This window comes from Bremia lactucae, linkage group LG6 (genome assembly GCF_004359215.1).
Source record: "Bremia lactucae strain SF5 linkage group LG6, whole genome shotgun sequence".
Lineage (NCBI taxonomy): Eukaryota > Oomycota > Peronosporomycetes > Peronosporales > Peronosporaceae > Bremia > Bremia lactucae.
Window position 1 is genome coordinate 2,025,302 of NC_090615.1, and position 15,983 is coordinate 2,041,284.

Consider the following 15,983-nt stretch of genomic DNA (forward strand, 5'->3'; position numbering starts at 1 on the left):
TCGCAATAGTATTTACTGAGAACGAACGGGTTAGTCAGCAGCTAATCGATGAAAAAGGTGTCCTCGATGGGAAGACTCGAAATGATTGTATTACGTCCCAATGCTAGGAGTATTTGAAGACAAAACTTTATAAAGAGATTCAATAGAATTTAAGGATGTCTTCCCGGAATCAGTACCGTGCGAGATGCCTAAGGATAAAGGCACTCGACACGAAACCGACCTATTTCCAGGTTCGAGATACTGTGTAATGATGCAATGGCCATTGCCTCGTTAACAAGTAATAGCGCCTAGCGGCGGGCCATGTGAGGAGTCAAATTCCCCACGTAGCTCTCTGACCTTCTGTGTGCGTAATGCAACAGGTGGATGGCGGATTGTGAATGCATTTCATAACTTGAGCGCTGCCCCCCCCCACGGTACCGGCTCAACGTCGATACCACGAGAAGACGTAATCATTGATCGTATGTTAAAGAGTACTATTTTTTCGTCAGTATATCGGATGGCTGAATTTTATCAGATCTTTATGCGTCAACAGGATATCCGGTTCACAGCAATAAGCACCCCAAGCGGAATGCTATGGGAGTGGCTAGTTCTGCCACAGGGACTCAGTAATGCACCTGCGACATTAAAAGATTTTTACCAATCTGTTGAGATCGGTGCGAATTCCGCACCGAGTTATTTGGATGATGTCTTTGTTTATAGCAGAGCCACGAATGGAAAGTCGGACGTTAAAGTACATCGTGCCCACGTCCGAAAGGTTTTTAAACTTACACGTAACCGAAAGTTGTATGCAAATCTCAAGAAGTGTATATTCGCTACAAATACCACTTATTAGATCCATCGTGGGTAAACACGGTGTACGCTTGGATCCGTTAAAAATCAAGGCGATCACCGGTTAGACTGTGCCAGTCGATGTAAAGAGACCTCGAAAGTTCCTCGGTTTCGCGGCGTACCTGCATAAGTACTCACGCAATTATGCCAAAATGACAATACTTCTTTTTCTTTGTTGAAGAGAACTGGAATGTGGTCATGGAACGCTGATTGTCAGCGTTCCTTCGACGGTACCAAGAAGAGCTTGATGCAATCGTTAATCCTGGCGATTGCGGACCAAGACCGACCTTTTTATGTGGTCTGTGACGCAAGCGATTTTGCAATCGGCTGTGCGTTAATGCAATATGACACAGACGGCGCAGAGCGCGTCGTCTGTTATCAATCGCGTCAGCTTCAACCAGCTGAACGCAACTACCCAGTGCTGTCGCGCTGGCCCAATTTTGAGCCGGCTGCGCAAAACAACAGTGAGGATAAGCGCACTGTTGCCACTATAAGTGTTCCGTCGTCAGCGTTACTTGGCGACGTTAGAAGAGCCTATCAAGAAGATAAGGCTCTTGAAATGGGTGATGGATAATTTTAAAATCCATCACAACAATGCTTGAAAGGATTGTTCAAATTGTATCGATCCTTTGTATACCCACCTTGTCTTAAAGTGACTCTTATTCAAGGGGAGGATTAGCTCGAGCAAAGAACAATCTAGCCCTTGCTCATCACGCAATGTCTACAGTCATGCCAATGTTGATTCAATCAACATTGAAGTGGACAAACTCAGTAATAGCGAAAAGGCTATTACGGACCTCGATAACAATGCTGAAACACTCACCATCAGAACAATAATAGTAGTGAAAACAGTAATGCTCTCACTAATGAGGAGAATGGCATCTTTGCAATGCGCACCGGTTGCACTGAAGACTAAAACAAAACCGAGTCAGCCGGAGAATTCCTGCTGGCTAGAGAAGCAGTGGTCCGTTTCGTTCAGGATTCCATCGCTGATGCGGTGGATCGACAGAAACGAAACTCTGACAAAAAATAACCGAGCAAACATTCTTTTATTTTATGTTGACGACGTAGTCCCATTGTCTACGATAACCTTCCGAAACATGTAGTGACGAATGTGGGCAGTAATAAATTATTGCCTGACATTTCGACCCGTTTTGTGTACCGCACCGCCAAGGCAATGCGTACGCGATCGAGCTGCCTTGTAAAATGCGTACGCATCCTACATTTTTATGATGGTGCCGAGCCACAATATGATAGTCTCAGGGTACAGTCTGTTTCTCACGACCAAATACTGTGTCACAAGACAATGGCCTTTTCCAAGGGAGCAGTGTGACGTCATTGACGATTTCTTCCGTGCTAAGCACGAGGTGGAATGGTGCGAGAGAGCAAATCTCATCATTCGACACCGATAATTTGTGTCGAAAAGCCAAATGGTAAATGGCGCATTGTACATGCGTTTAATAAGCTTAATGCTGCCACTATACCAGCACAAATCCCCATTCCTAGAAAGGATGTTCTTCAGAACAATATGGTGGGATGTACAATGTACAGTGCATTGGACTTAGTCGATGGTTTTTTAAGCTGTCTAGACTCTAACGCAATAACACCTTCATGCCCCTCAACATCTGTTTGTATCAGAGCACTGTCAATGGCAAAATCTGATGCGTCACAGACGACACTGAAATGCCAATTTGGGTTTGGCAGTGCCAGAATCGGGGCATAGATAAGACTATCTTTAACTGCTCGAAAAATATTATTTTCGGTGCTAGTCCAGCACCATTCTGTATCCTTTAAAGGAGATTAGATAATGACCTAGCGATATCAGCGTAATTTTCGCTATATTTTTGTAAATAAATGGCGAGACCCAACCACTTACGCAAATCCTTTTGGTTTTTAGGAACCGGCCAATCTACTTTGGCTTTTACCTTAGCGGGATCCACTCTAAGGCCTCGCTTTCCAATGAAGCATCCTAAAAAAGGAATTTCGTCTGCGCCAAAAATGCATTTAGATGCATTGGCATACAATTTCTTTGTGCGCATGCACTCGAGCACTGCTCGCAAATGGTCTAAATGGTTTTCCATATCCGACCGCCCGTGCTCCGCACGACTATGGACAAAAATGTCATCGAAATAAGTCTGTGCACAACCTCGATAAGGGCGAAACAGTTGCGTCACTAGACGATTAAATGTTGCCGGGGCGTTGGAAAGCTCTTGTGGCATAACCAGCCACTCCCATAACATGCCGGTTGGGGTGCTGACCGCTGTAAGCGGGATATCACTAGCTCGCATGAGCAATTGGTAGTGGGCCGAGTCGGCGTACCCGCCCGACTCGGTCGCAAGTGTTAAGGTATCCAGATCAACCGGGACCACGTCCGTTAAACCTACCGATTCTAACGTGACAACCAAAGCGGTGATGACGAAGTTGTTTGACACCTCGTCCGAACCTTTCGGTGCGGAGTCGTCTTGTGATGACTCCAGAAAAGATGATAAATTTGGTTCCCGGAACTAAGTCACTTTCATGACGAACAGCTCTATCCGGAGGTAAAACAGATGGTGGGTTATTAAATACCACATCTTGGAATTCCTTAATTAAGGAATAAAAGGGATCCGCAGGATCTTTAAGAATCGATGACCCATTTCGCGCACAAAGTGCAGCTTTTGTTTCATCCAGGACAGCATCGTCCAGAAGTGACGATGAGTTTAACTTAACCATAGGTCGAATGACCACCATTTCAGATAAGTCATCAGCTTTTAAGGCTCGACCGCACTCATCAATAGACATTTCGTCTAGCTCTAAAGAGCATGTAACGAGGGGATTGCCGCAAGGCTAACTTCCCCCTCAATGTTACCGGTTACGCGATTTACAAGCGTATGTACTTGCCCACTCGTATCACTTTGTGAGGATATACACGCTTCGTGTCCACCCTGTCTTGGAGTGGAGACAATACGCCACATTGACGTCCCCGGGTTTTCCAGCCCGTATTGGTTCGATACAAGACATGGTGTCTGATTTGACATCCGGCAAGGAGCTAGGTAACTCAACTTCCTTATCCAGCGAACGTTTACGTGTCGCTTCACGTGCATTAGGAGGATTTGACCCAAAATGCCGTGGCGAACTGCCAATAGTGTCACTATTGACACTCAGTATGGTGCCACCTCGGCCGACCCCAATTGGTGGACTTAGACGTGCCACTCCACGTATCTCAGGATATTGCACCCTTGAGGTCCTGGCGAACCGCTAACAGTGTCACTACTGACACTCAGTATGATGCCACCTCGGCCGATCATACTCGGTGGACTTAGACGTGCCACTCCACGTATCTCAGGGATATTGCACCCTTGATGATTCGGCCTTAGGCCAACAATGCTTTCAGCATTTAGTGAATCGTTATTATAACGAGTGTTACTCGACGGAGTACGTGCCGTTCCACTGATTTCTGCTGAGTCGGGCTCAGAATTAATGTTTTTAACATTCGAGTTTATTAATATAGACATGCCAATGTCTAAAACGCTGACAGACTCATTCAATGATCCACGCCAGTAGCGCTTTTGTTGCCTAGCAAAGGTGGGTTCATGACTCTCCAAAACTTTGCTAGGAACATTGCGCGTGGCGCCTAAGATCTTAGACCTCCAATCGATCCATGGCACTTGGTGTTCAAGCCAGGCCATACCAAGGAGGAGAACATATCTCGAATCCAAATCAAGGACGAGATAGCGTATCATACTGTCAAAGTCCAGAAACTTTATACCTAAGTTCAATGGAACCTTGGGAACAGTGACACGAGTCCCAGTCGCTAAGCGAACAGTGATTATATCACCTTCATGCGCTCTAAGCGCCTCAACATATTGTTGACTTCCTTCAAGGGAAAGGCGTCGAGCATAATTGCAAGACGCTTGTGAGTCAATTAAAATTGACCACGGCTAATCAAAGCCCTTTACAGTCGCTTGAGCGACTAGCAAGCCAGGCTTGTACTCTCGCCCCGTGCCATTGAGCACCGAGCTAATTGGGGCTAGATTCTGTTTATTCTCGCCTCCTTGAGGTTCAACAGAGCCTAGGTCTTCCCCAGAAGGGCGCCTGCACCTACTGGGTATCGACGTTTTCCCGCACCGTACCAGATATCTTTTATAGGTCGGAGTTGGATCTCTTTCGAGCTTTACGCGAATTCCGAAGAGGGCAGACAGGGCGTAAATGTTTCGTGCTTCCGCACATATAACATCTGCGAATGGGTTTTGCTGTTCCACAGCTTGAAGAGCCTCTTCTCCTTCCTCAACGAGGCTTAGATCCATAGGTTCCGCTCCATATAGACGGAACCCATGTGCTCGAAGAGCTTGTTCGGTAAACAGGCGTGCTAACGCGAGCAGTTTAAAAGTCAAACTCGGCGCGTAGCGCTATGGCAACTGCCTCTTCGAACGTAGCCGGATGAGATCGGGGCAATTCCGTCCGGGAAACGCCCTCATTGAGACCCCCCATAAAGATGGTCACTACAATGCTTCTTGCACCGGGTCTTGATGCATAGATGCAATGAGAGTTTCAACTCCTGGACAAAGTTCCCCAGGGTTCTTTTACCCTGTCGAGTTGCTAAAAGCTGTGCTCGCATGCAAAAAGCCTGATCAGGCGGTGCAGACATGCTCGTCATTTGCTGTTTCAGCGAATCCATGAGGGCAAAGTGTCGTTTATGGACGTACTGCACGATAGTGCTCACTCCATGGCTCTACCTCCAAGTTTGAAATGGCCATAGCCGCCTTTTGCCGTTCTGTTAAGAACAAGGCGGAATTAATGGACATTTCCATCTGCTTCATCCAAAAAGGGAGATTTTCTCCCTCTTCTCCCTCAAATGTCTTCACATTTACAGTTAGAGGGCGAGCCTTCGGCTCTGAACCATGTACAGAGATGTACCGGGTTGGCATAGATACCGCTAAGTGATCTTGTACCTGGCCGATCAGGGAGGTATCATATCGCATGAAGGCTCAAGCCTTGCATGCAGGACCTTTGGTCCCTGGAAAATAATAAATTCCACGTGCTCAAGCCCGAAAAAGGTTTTAAGCTTGTCATAAGCGGCGCGTTGCGCTTCTGACAATTCTGGAGCCTCTTCCATTTTCGTGAAAAAAATGTCTTGTAAAGACTCAGGCGTAGATTGACTACGAGTGCTACCAGGTGTAGCGGAGCTACCTCGCTCCTAAAGTCAGAGGAAGACTTTCAGACTCAGAGAGTCACTTAGTTCTATTGAACTAATGAGTTTAACAACTCAGGGAGTCGTACAAGCTATTGAAGCTTAAGGAATCCTAGTTCAAGGGATTCATGGGTTCGTAGAAAGGCTTCTATCTCTTACAGATCAATGCGCAAGCCTTAGGAAGGCACTCAACGCTTTAAGATCAAAAGGGAAACTGAACTTTATTTAATTATTCAAATCTAAAAACCTTACCTAACTAAGTTAAAATAGATTTTGGCCGCCAGATTTATATCTGGCGGCTACCACATTTACTACCCATTATAAATTGGGTTTAAGTAACTAACTATCTTAAAATTAGATAAAAGGGTATTAAACTTATAAAGTAAATGTACCACAACAAAAAACGGTTCTTCAACCGATGTGTGCCCGATTACATAATCCCCCTAAAAACAGTCACTTTAGTGACTGATGTAAAGTGACAATGAGTACTATTATGTATATCTCTGTAAATTAGCACTTGTTGGTTATATTTTAATTCCGATTTTTTACTGCGCATAGTTTCGAAACTCGTGCGCGTCGCCTGTGAGTCCGAAAGCTGGCAGCTGCAGGGCTCAATGCAGTGCAAATGTTCCATCAGACGCTAATGCGTCTACTGTGGAGAATAAGACACCTCCTACTCCAATTGGAGATGACTGCTGCGGAAAAGAACTACCCAATTCATGAAAAAGAGTTACTTGCTATGAAGTATGCTTTCGTCATATTCAGAGTTCATCTGCTCAGCTCTAAGCCGTTTGTGATTTATACAGATCACGCGTCATTACGCACGGCGACTAAGTCGCCCCATCTATCACAGCGCGATGGCTATCCTTTTTTGCGGAATACAACTTCGAGGCGAAGTATAAACCCGGCAAGCAAACTGCTTTGGCCGATGCGTTATCACGCAGGCCGGATTATGAGTTTTATCATTTAACAACTATCTCGTCACCTATTCCTGAATTATTCCGTTCGGCTTACGCCAAGGATGAGCAGTGTGTAGCTCTGCTATGAGCCTTAAAGAACTCGGATTCGGGTATTAAATTACCGGCACGTTTGCGTGCAAGGTTACATCGATTTTCTATCGATAACAACCTGTTGCTTTATTGCACAGACATTGCGGACCCTCTGCGTGTCGTTGTTCCTCATGATGAGGATTTGAATTACCGGATCCTCTATGAAGCACACGATACTGTCCTTGGCGGTCATCTCGGTAGAGAAAAGACCTACGGCTCTACCAGCCAGAGTTATTGGTGGCCCAAACTATATTAATGGTTCAGCACATATGTTCGCACATGCAAAACGTGCCAACGGTTTAAACCCTCGGCACATGCTGCTGCGCCACTGGCGAGTCTTCCCGTTCCCATAGGATGCTGGGAGTCCATTAGTATGGATTTTGTTTTAGGGCTACCTGAAGATTCAGCCGGTAACTCCGGTATAGTGGTCAGCCTCACCGGCGCAGTAACAAACTACAATTCCATAGCCGGTAAGGACAAAGTTGAAATCTCGGGTAATCTTACTAATAACAATAAAATAGTTTCAAATAGCAATATTACAGTAAAAAACGGGAGTACGATTTATAACTATGGCACGATGAGTTCTCTTTTGCCGCAGGAACATCAATATTAGGCAAATCGAAACATTCAACTTCATCAGAAATTCCGCGGCGAAACCAGCAAATCGATCTTTCCATATCTTTTAAAAATCTATGTTTAAAGTTAAAGGGATGGCATTAGGAAATTCTCATTACTAATTTTATTATATAAGCTATTAAATAAAGTGTAGTAAATCCACCAAGCCAAAGGCCGTGCCGGATTCCATCGATGGAGAGGGTACAGCTAAGCTGTTTATCGATCGCGTGTTTCGACAACATGGTTTGCCAGTAGCAGTTGTCTTTGATCGCGACTCCCCATTTCACGGGTAAATTCTGGAAATCAATTTTACGAGTGCTTGGCACCAGATTGGATATGTCCACTGCGGACCATCCGCAGACCGATGGTCAAACTGAACGTCTCAATCGCGTCGTTGAAGACGTTATACGCAGCGTGTGTGCTCAGACACCAAAGCGCTGGAGCTCAATGCTCCCAGTAGTGGAATTTGCGTTAAATAACGCTGTTCATGCCTCTACAGGCTATACTCCGTTTTATATAAACGGTCTCACCCACCAGCGCGTTCCACTAACGATACCACTGCGTGGTTCAGGGCTTCGTTGGGGGAGAATTGGCCGATAGGCTTGCTGATATCAGCCCTGTTACCGTTCGAAAACAAGTAAGCGAGTTTCTCGCGATGTCTTAAGACATGTAAGGGATATGATGGCTGATAGCCACGACAAACATAAAGAACAAGCAGATGCCAAAGGCAGAAGCTGTATTAATTCTTATATGGTCCGAGACCGAGTTTTTCTAAACGCTAAAAATCTACCTAACAACTTGGATTCCGCGGTCTAAAAGACCAAATTGCGCTCGCGCTTTATTGGACCATTTACGGTCGTGGCCAAGAAGGGCCTAGCTTATACGCTAAACCTTCCCAGCAAGCTGCGTACACACCCAGTGTTTTACGTTGGCTTGCTTAAGCCGTATCGGGACCCTTCCCACTTGGACTTAAGGAGCTTGCGCCGAGACAGGCGGTCGTGCCGCAGATTGCGGCATCCTCACCAGGATGTCCAGCTGGCCCTCTAAACGTGGCTGCTGACGCTCCAGCGTCAAAAGACGGTCCCGAACCGCCTCAAAATAACTCTCAACCCGAGCAAGGACCTCACGAAGAAGTTGCACCTCGTGCCGTAGTGCATCAAATGCTTCCGCCGAAATTTCGGCCCCCTCCCGCGCTGCTTGATGCGCGGGGGAAACTTCAGTTTCATGTGGAGAAATTTTTAAAGCGGCGTCGTCGTGAGGGTCAATACCAGTATCTGGTGAAGTGGCTAGGGTACCCCTCTTCTGAAAACTCTTTGGAGTTCGAGGTACCTCTCCGGCAAGATTGCTCGCACGCCGTTGACGTTTTCGAGCGCCAAGCTCAGGGTCAACTCGCGTCAAACGACGCTTCCCACCACTAGACGTGGGATTAAGTGGATCTATTGCCTCAGTGTGGCTTCAATCTTTGGTTGTACGGTTAACCGAAGCACTGAAATATTGGCTAGGCCTTACTTCGTTTTGTGGCATAAATGCCGAACGTAACTGGCCTTTGGCCTTAAGCTTTGCAAAGTCGAAGCGAAGCTTGCGTTTCAAACAAATATCACCTCTAACCACAGACTCTCTGATATTCTATATATTACGGAGCTTGCGGGCCCGGTGAACCCATTTCTCAAATGAGACTTCGTTTTCTGTTCTTGTTTCGTTTCGAAACAAAACGATCGGAATTTCCTTCATGGAGGTCACCGAAGCCTCACGGGCTTGATCACGAAAACGCGTCTCAGATACTGGCTTCGCGTCATTACCTTCGGCGTAAGGTATTGCTCATGAAGCGTCGCGAGCAGCGATCTCCTCAGGCGTCCTCGCCGGGTCACCAGAGATCCAGATGGCCAAGCTATGACCCGCTATCTCTTTGAGACGCTCGTCCGCACTAAGCGGAGTGAATCTATATTCACTATGAGCCTTAGCTTTCGCTATTTCGGCAGCTCGACGACGAGCTCTTTCCTCTATGAGGATTATCTGCTCTTGCTCTCCATCGAGCAGATTCGTAATAATGTTTGACTCAGGGTCCCGTGTCCTGCTCAATGCAGTTAAGACATCAGCGGCACCACGTTCTGGGAACGGATTCGGGGCTCACCGACGTTCGTCTGGAGGAGAAGGCGTGAGCGAACGCTGCTCTTTTTCCTCCTCCTCTGATTGAGAGACTTTTAAAGTCCACCATTCCCTCGTCGTCGAGGAAGGTGCTCAGAGTCTGTGACTCACGCATGATTGTCATTAGACAAAGGAATGGAAAACACAACCAAACCGTTAGCTGTTTAGGTTCCAACCTCAAAGAGGAAATGAAGCGAATGTTGCCACTCAGTGTCAACAGTCTAATGGGGGAAGGTGTAATGGGGCACACATTGGTTGGAGAACCGTTGTTGTGGTACATTTACTTTATTGGTAAAATATTCTTTTATCTAATTTAAAAATAGTTAGTTACTTAAATCCAGTTTATCATGGGTAATAAATGTGGTCGCCGCCAGATATAAATCTGGCGGCCAGAATCTATTTGTAATTTAGTTAGGTAAGGTTTTTAGATTTAAATAATTAAATAAAGTTCAGTTTCCCTTTTGATCTTAAAGCGTTAAGTGCCTTCCTAAGGCTTGCGCATTGATCTGTAAGAGATAGAAGCCTTTCTAAGGTAAATCCTCTTGGGCACTAGTTGCCACTTGGTTCTACGAACCCCTGAATCCCTTGAACTAGGATTCCTTAAGCTTTTATAACCTGTACGACTCCCTGAGTTGTTAAACCAAGTCAGAGGAAGACTTCTAGACTCAGAGAGTCACTTAGTTCTATTAAGCTAATGAGCTCCGCTACGGATGATGTGACGGGGTGTCCAGTTACATAAATATTATTTCCTAAATGAGGAATAATAAATATTATTTCTTATGAGAGGAAATAAGTACAAAAATTATATTTTTTGTCAATTTGACTTAATAGTTCCAATATTACCAAATTTGGTAATATTGAGGCAATAAGACATTATTTCTTTTGATTGGTCCATTTGGGTGCGTCGATTTAGTAATTCCTTAATTTTATACTGCTTTACTATTTTTCTCTGAGGAAATAGCTTGTGTTATTCGTCTAATAATATTTATTATTCCTCTTATAGAAAATAATAGTATGTAAAGGGACACCGTTCCAAAGCCAAGTGAGACAATTTTACCAAGCAATGCTGATATAATTTTATTTGTTTTTGCACCAATTTTAACCAAAGAGCTTTCAACAAGCAAAAGTAAGTAAATTTTGATGAAATTCCTACCAAATGTGATACTCTGAATTTCGATGAACAATTAGTCAAACCGTTACTTACTGAGCACGATTTCATCTCTTTTAAAATTTGAAGATCTTCTTTTGAGCTTAAACATTGTAAGCTATTTTTGCGAGCAGCTTTAATTTAATAAGCCTGCAGCTTATGTCGAATCCTTGTTCGATCGTGTGTGCACAGATTGATAGATACACGCAGAGCCAAATTCATTATCTTTGGCAAGTTTCCCAATCATCTGTATGGTATACCGGTACCGTAGACTTTTGCAAAGGTTTCCTGTTGAGAATAATATCGGCGGCCTTCTCAGCAATCATGATTGTCGGTGCATTCAAATTGCCACTGACGATGTTTGGCATAATGGATGCATCCACAACGCGCAAGTTCTCGATGCCGTGCACACGTGTCTGCGGGTCGACGACGGTATTATCGCTCACACCCATTCGGTTGGTGCACGATGGGTGGTAAGCACTTTCTGTATGCTCGCGAATCCACTTGTCAATCTGAGCGTCAGTCTGAACGTCATCTGATGGCGAGATCGGGTCACCACGGTACTCGTCAAGTGTCTGCTGTTCTAGAATCTCACGCGTAAGCTTTAATCCATTGCGCATGTCTACAAGATCTTGTTCGACATCCAAATAATTTGGTTCGATAGTTGGATGCTCGTGCGGATTATTGCTACGCAGCTTCAGCCAGCCACGGCTTTGGGCGCGCATTGGCGAGCAGTGAGCTTGCATGGCATGGTAAGCCCCAGGAGTAAGCTGTCCTGTCAGCGAACCAGGCAAGAAATGGTACTGAAGGTCAGGGTGGCGCTTACCTGGTGCACTACGGATGAATCCTCCTGACTCGAGGTGGGATGATGCCCCCATGCCTGTTTTTTGAAAAATCCATTTCAGGCCAATAGCAGCCATTTTATGCGGGTATTTCCTGCACGAGCAACATCGGGATGATCATTTGTCAAATACTGTAAAGAGCGCATATAGTACCAGCAACGCACCAGGTTGCATTATGCAATGTAATTGGTTTTGTGCACATATACTGAATGTATAAATCCAAATGATCTTCCATGTTCTGACCCACGGCAGGCAAATGTTGTACTAGCGATACACCCACGTCTTTTAAGTGGTCGGCGTCGCCAATACCAGAGAGCATAAGCAGCTGAGGTGAATTTATGGCACCGCCAGACAGAATAACCTCCTTAGCGGCATAAATCTGAGTCGTCGTCTTCTTGTTGTGATTTTTTGTCAGCACTCCAACGGCTTTTTTGCCTTGAAATAGAACCTTACAAACAATGGTATCTGTGACAACCGTGAGGTTAGTGCGTTTCATAACAGGCTGTAAATAGGCGGAGGCGGTACTCCAGCGAAAGCCCTTCCACACGGTCATATCCATCCAACCAAAGCCCTCCTGCTGATATCCATTCATATCGTCTGTAAAGGGATACCCGGCCTGTAGACCTGCATCAATAAACTTTTTAAATAAAACTTGATCCTTCTGATTGCCACGAATAACGTGCAACGGGCCATCACCACCGCGATAATCGTTCGAGCCCAACTCGTGATTTTGAGCCTTGCGAAAATAAGGCAAACAGTCGGCGTAGCTCCATCCGTCGGCGCCGCTCTCCTTCCAGTCATCGTAATCGTAAGCATGACCACGCATGTACACCATGGCGTTGAGCGACGAAGATCCACCGAGCACGCGGCCCCGCGGCCAAGGCAGACGACGGCCGTTCAAGTGCCTCTGAGCCTCTGTGTAATAGTTCCAGTTATACTTATCGTTACAAAGGTTGTATGTGAGCGCAGCAGGCATGTGAATTTTCCAGGAGTCCCATTTGGTGCGGTCGCTTGGGCCCGCCTCGATCAGTAATACCTTGTTGTTTGGGTCTTCGGATAAACGATTGGCCAATACGCATCCGGCTGAGCCACCGCCCACAATCACATAGTCGTACTCATCAAAAAAGGCTTTCGAGCTTAATGCGCGTACTGTAAGTGATATTGCGTGCTGCTGCAAAGTGGAGACAACGGAGGTGCNCCCTTTTGATCTTAAAGCGTTAAGTGCCTTCCTAAGGCTTGCGCATTGATCTGTAAGAGATAGAAGCCTTTCTAAGGTAAATCCTCTTGGGCACTAGTTGCCACTTGGTTCTACGAACCCCTGAATCCCTTGAACTAGGATTCCTTAAGCTTTTATAACCTGTACGACTCCCTGAGTTGTTAAACCAAGTCAGAGGAAGACTTCTAGACTCAGAGAGTCACTTAGTTCTATTAAGCTAATGAGCTCCGCTACGGATGATGTGACGGGGTGTCCAGTTACATAAATATTATTTCCTAAATGAGGAATAATAAATATTATTTCTTATGAGAGGAAATAAGTACAAAATTATATTTTTTGTCAATTTGACTTAATAGTTCCAATATTACCAAATTTGGTAATATTGAGGCAATAAGACATTATTTCTTTTGATTGGTCCATTTGGGTGCGTCGATTTAGTAATTCCTTAATTTTGTACTGCTTTACTATTTTTCTCTGAGGAAATAGCTTGTGTTATTCGTCTAATAATATTTATTATTCCTCTTATAGAAAATAATAGTATGTAAAGGGACACCGTTCCAAAGCCAAGTGAGACAATTTTACCAAGCAATGCTGATATAATTTTATTTGTTTTTGCACCAATTTTAACCAAAGAGCTTTCAACAAGCAAAAGTAAGTAAATTTTGATGAAATTCCTACCAAATGTGATACTCTGAATTTCGATGAACAATTAGTCAAACCGTTACTTACTGAGCACGATTTCATCTCTTTTAAAATTTGAAGATCTTCTTTTGAGCTTAAACATTGTAAGCTATTTTTGCGAGCAGCTTTAATTTTAATAAGCCTGCAGCTTATGTCGAATCCTTGTTCGATCGTGTGTGCACAGATTGATAGATACACGCAGAGCCAAATTCATTATCTTTGGCAAGTTTCCCAATCATCTGTATGGTATACCGGTACCGTAGACTTTTGCAAAGGTTTCCTGTTGAGAATAATATCGGCGGCCTTCTCAGCAATCATGATTGTCGGTGCATTCAAATTGCCACTGACGATGTTTGGCATAATGGATGCATCCACAACGCGCAAGTTCTCGATGCCGTGCACACGTGTCTGCGGGTCGACGACGGTATTATCGCTCACACCCATTCGGTTGGTGCACGATGGGTGGTAAGCACTTTCTGTATGCTCGCGAATCCACTTGTCAATCTGAGCGTCAGTCTGAACGTCATCTGATGGCGAGATCGGGTCACCACGGTACTCGTCAAGTGTCTGCTGTTCTAGAATCTCACGCGTAAGCTTTAATCCATTGCGCATGTCTACAAGATCTTGTTCGACATCCAAATAATTTGGTTCGATAGTTGGATGCTCGTGCGGATTATTGCTACGCAGCTTCAGCCAGCCACGGCTTTGGGCGCGCATTGGCGAGCAGTGAGCTTGCATGGCATGGTAAGCCCCAGGAGTAAGCTGTCCTGTCAGCGAACCAGGCAAGAAATGGTACTGAAGGTCAGGGTGGCGCTTACCTGGTGCACTACGGATGAATCCTCCTGACTCGAGGTGGGATGATGCCCCCATGCCTGTTTTTTGAAAAATCCATTTCAGGCCAATAGCAGCCATTTTATGCGGGTATTTCCTGCACGAGCAACATCGGGATGATCATTTGTCAAATACTGTAAAGAGCGCATATAGTACCAGCAACGCACCAGGTTGCATTATGCAATGTAATTGGTTTTGTGCACATATACTGAATGTATAAATCCAAATGATCTTCCATGTTCTGACCCACGGCAGGCAAATGTTGTACTAGCGATACACCCACGTCTTTTAAGTGGTCGGCGTCGCCAATACCAGAGAGCATAAGCAGCTGAGGTGAATTTATGGCACCGCCAGACAGAATAACCTCCTTAGCGGCATAAATCTGAGTCGTCGTCTTCTTGTTGTGATTTTTTGTCAGCACTCCAACGGCTTTTTTGCCTTGAAATAGAACCTTACAAACAATGGTATCTGTGACAACCGTGAGGTTAGTGCGTTTCATAACAGGCTGTAAATAGGCGGAGGCGGTACTCCAGCGAAAGCCCTTCCACACGGTCATATCCATCCAACCAAAGCCCTCCTGCTGATATCCATTCATATCGTCTGTAAAGGGATACCCGGCCTGTAGACCTGCATCAATAAACTTTTTAAATAAAACTTGATCCTTCTGATTGCCACGAATAACGTGCAACGGGCCATCACCACCGCGATAATCGTTCGAGCCCAACTCGTGATTTTGAGCCTTGCGAAAATAAGGCAAACAGTCGGCGTAGCTCCATCCGTCGGCGCCGCTCTCCTTCCAGTCATCGTAATCGTAAGCATGACCACGCATGTACACCATGGCGTTGAGCGACGAAGATCCACCGAGCACGCGGCCCCGCGGCCAAGGCAGACGACGGCCGTTCAAGTGCCTCTGAGCCTCTGTGTAATAGTTCCAGTTATACTTATCGTTACAAAGGTTGTATGTGAGCGCAGCAGGCATGTGAATTTTCCAGGAGTCCCATTTGGTGCGGTCGCTTGGGCCCGCCTCGATCAGTAATACCTTGTTGTTTGGGTCTTCGGATAAACGATTGGCCAATACGCATCCGGCTGAGCCACCGCCCACAATCACATAGTCGTACTCATCAAAAAAGGCTTTCGAGCTTAATGCGCGTACTGTAAGTGATATTGCGTGCTGCTGCAAAGTGGAGACAACGGAGGTGCTGGTACGGCGCAGCATAAATATTTCTTGATTTGTTAACTTTGGAAGGGTGATTGAGCAATTTAATAAGATCCACTTTAGTAAATACAAGTGCTATAACGGGGTGTATCGTTTCATGAAATTAACACTTAATGAAACGGGCTAAAGTTGCCCCTATGTGACACAGTCCGTTAAGAACACTTGGTGTACTTAAGGGGATGGTCAATTACTAAATAATAGTAATTAGACCCAACACTCGGGTGTGGTGCACATTTGTGACCA

General features: G+C 45.3%; 1 protein-coding gene across 1 annotated transcript; it reads right to left on the minus strand.

Moving 5' to 3' along the window:
• Positions 1-10,887: 10,887 nt before the first annotated feature.
• CCR75_003593 (uncharacterized protein) lies at positions 10,888-15,825 on the minus strand. Its single transcript, XM_067961687.1, has 4 exons — positions 14,692-15,825; positions 14,512-14,621; positions 11,961-12,711; positions 10,888-11,890 (listed from the first exon to the last, which is right to left on the minus strand). The coding sequence occupies exons 1-4, from the start codon at positions 15,738-15,740 to the stop codon at positions 11,176-11,178; spliced, it is 2,625 nt and encodes an 874-aa protein (XP_067818033.1). The 5' UTR covers positions 15,741-15,825; the 3' UTR covers positions 10,888-11,175.
• Positions 15,826-15,983: the final 158 nt, after the last annotated feature.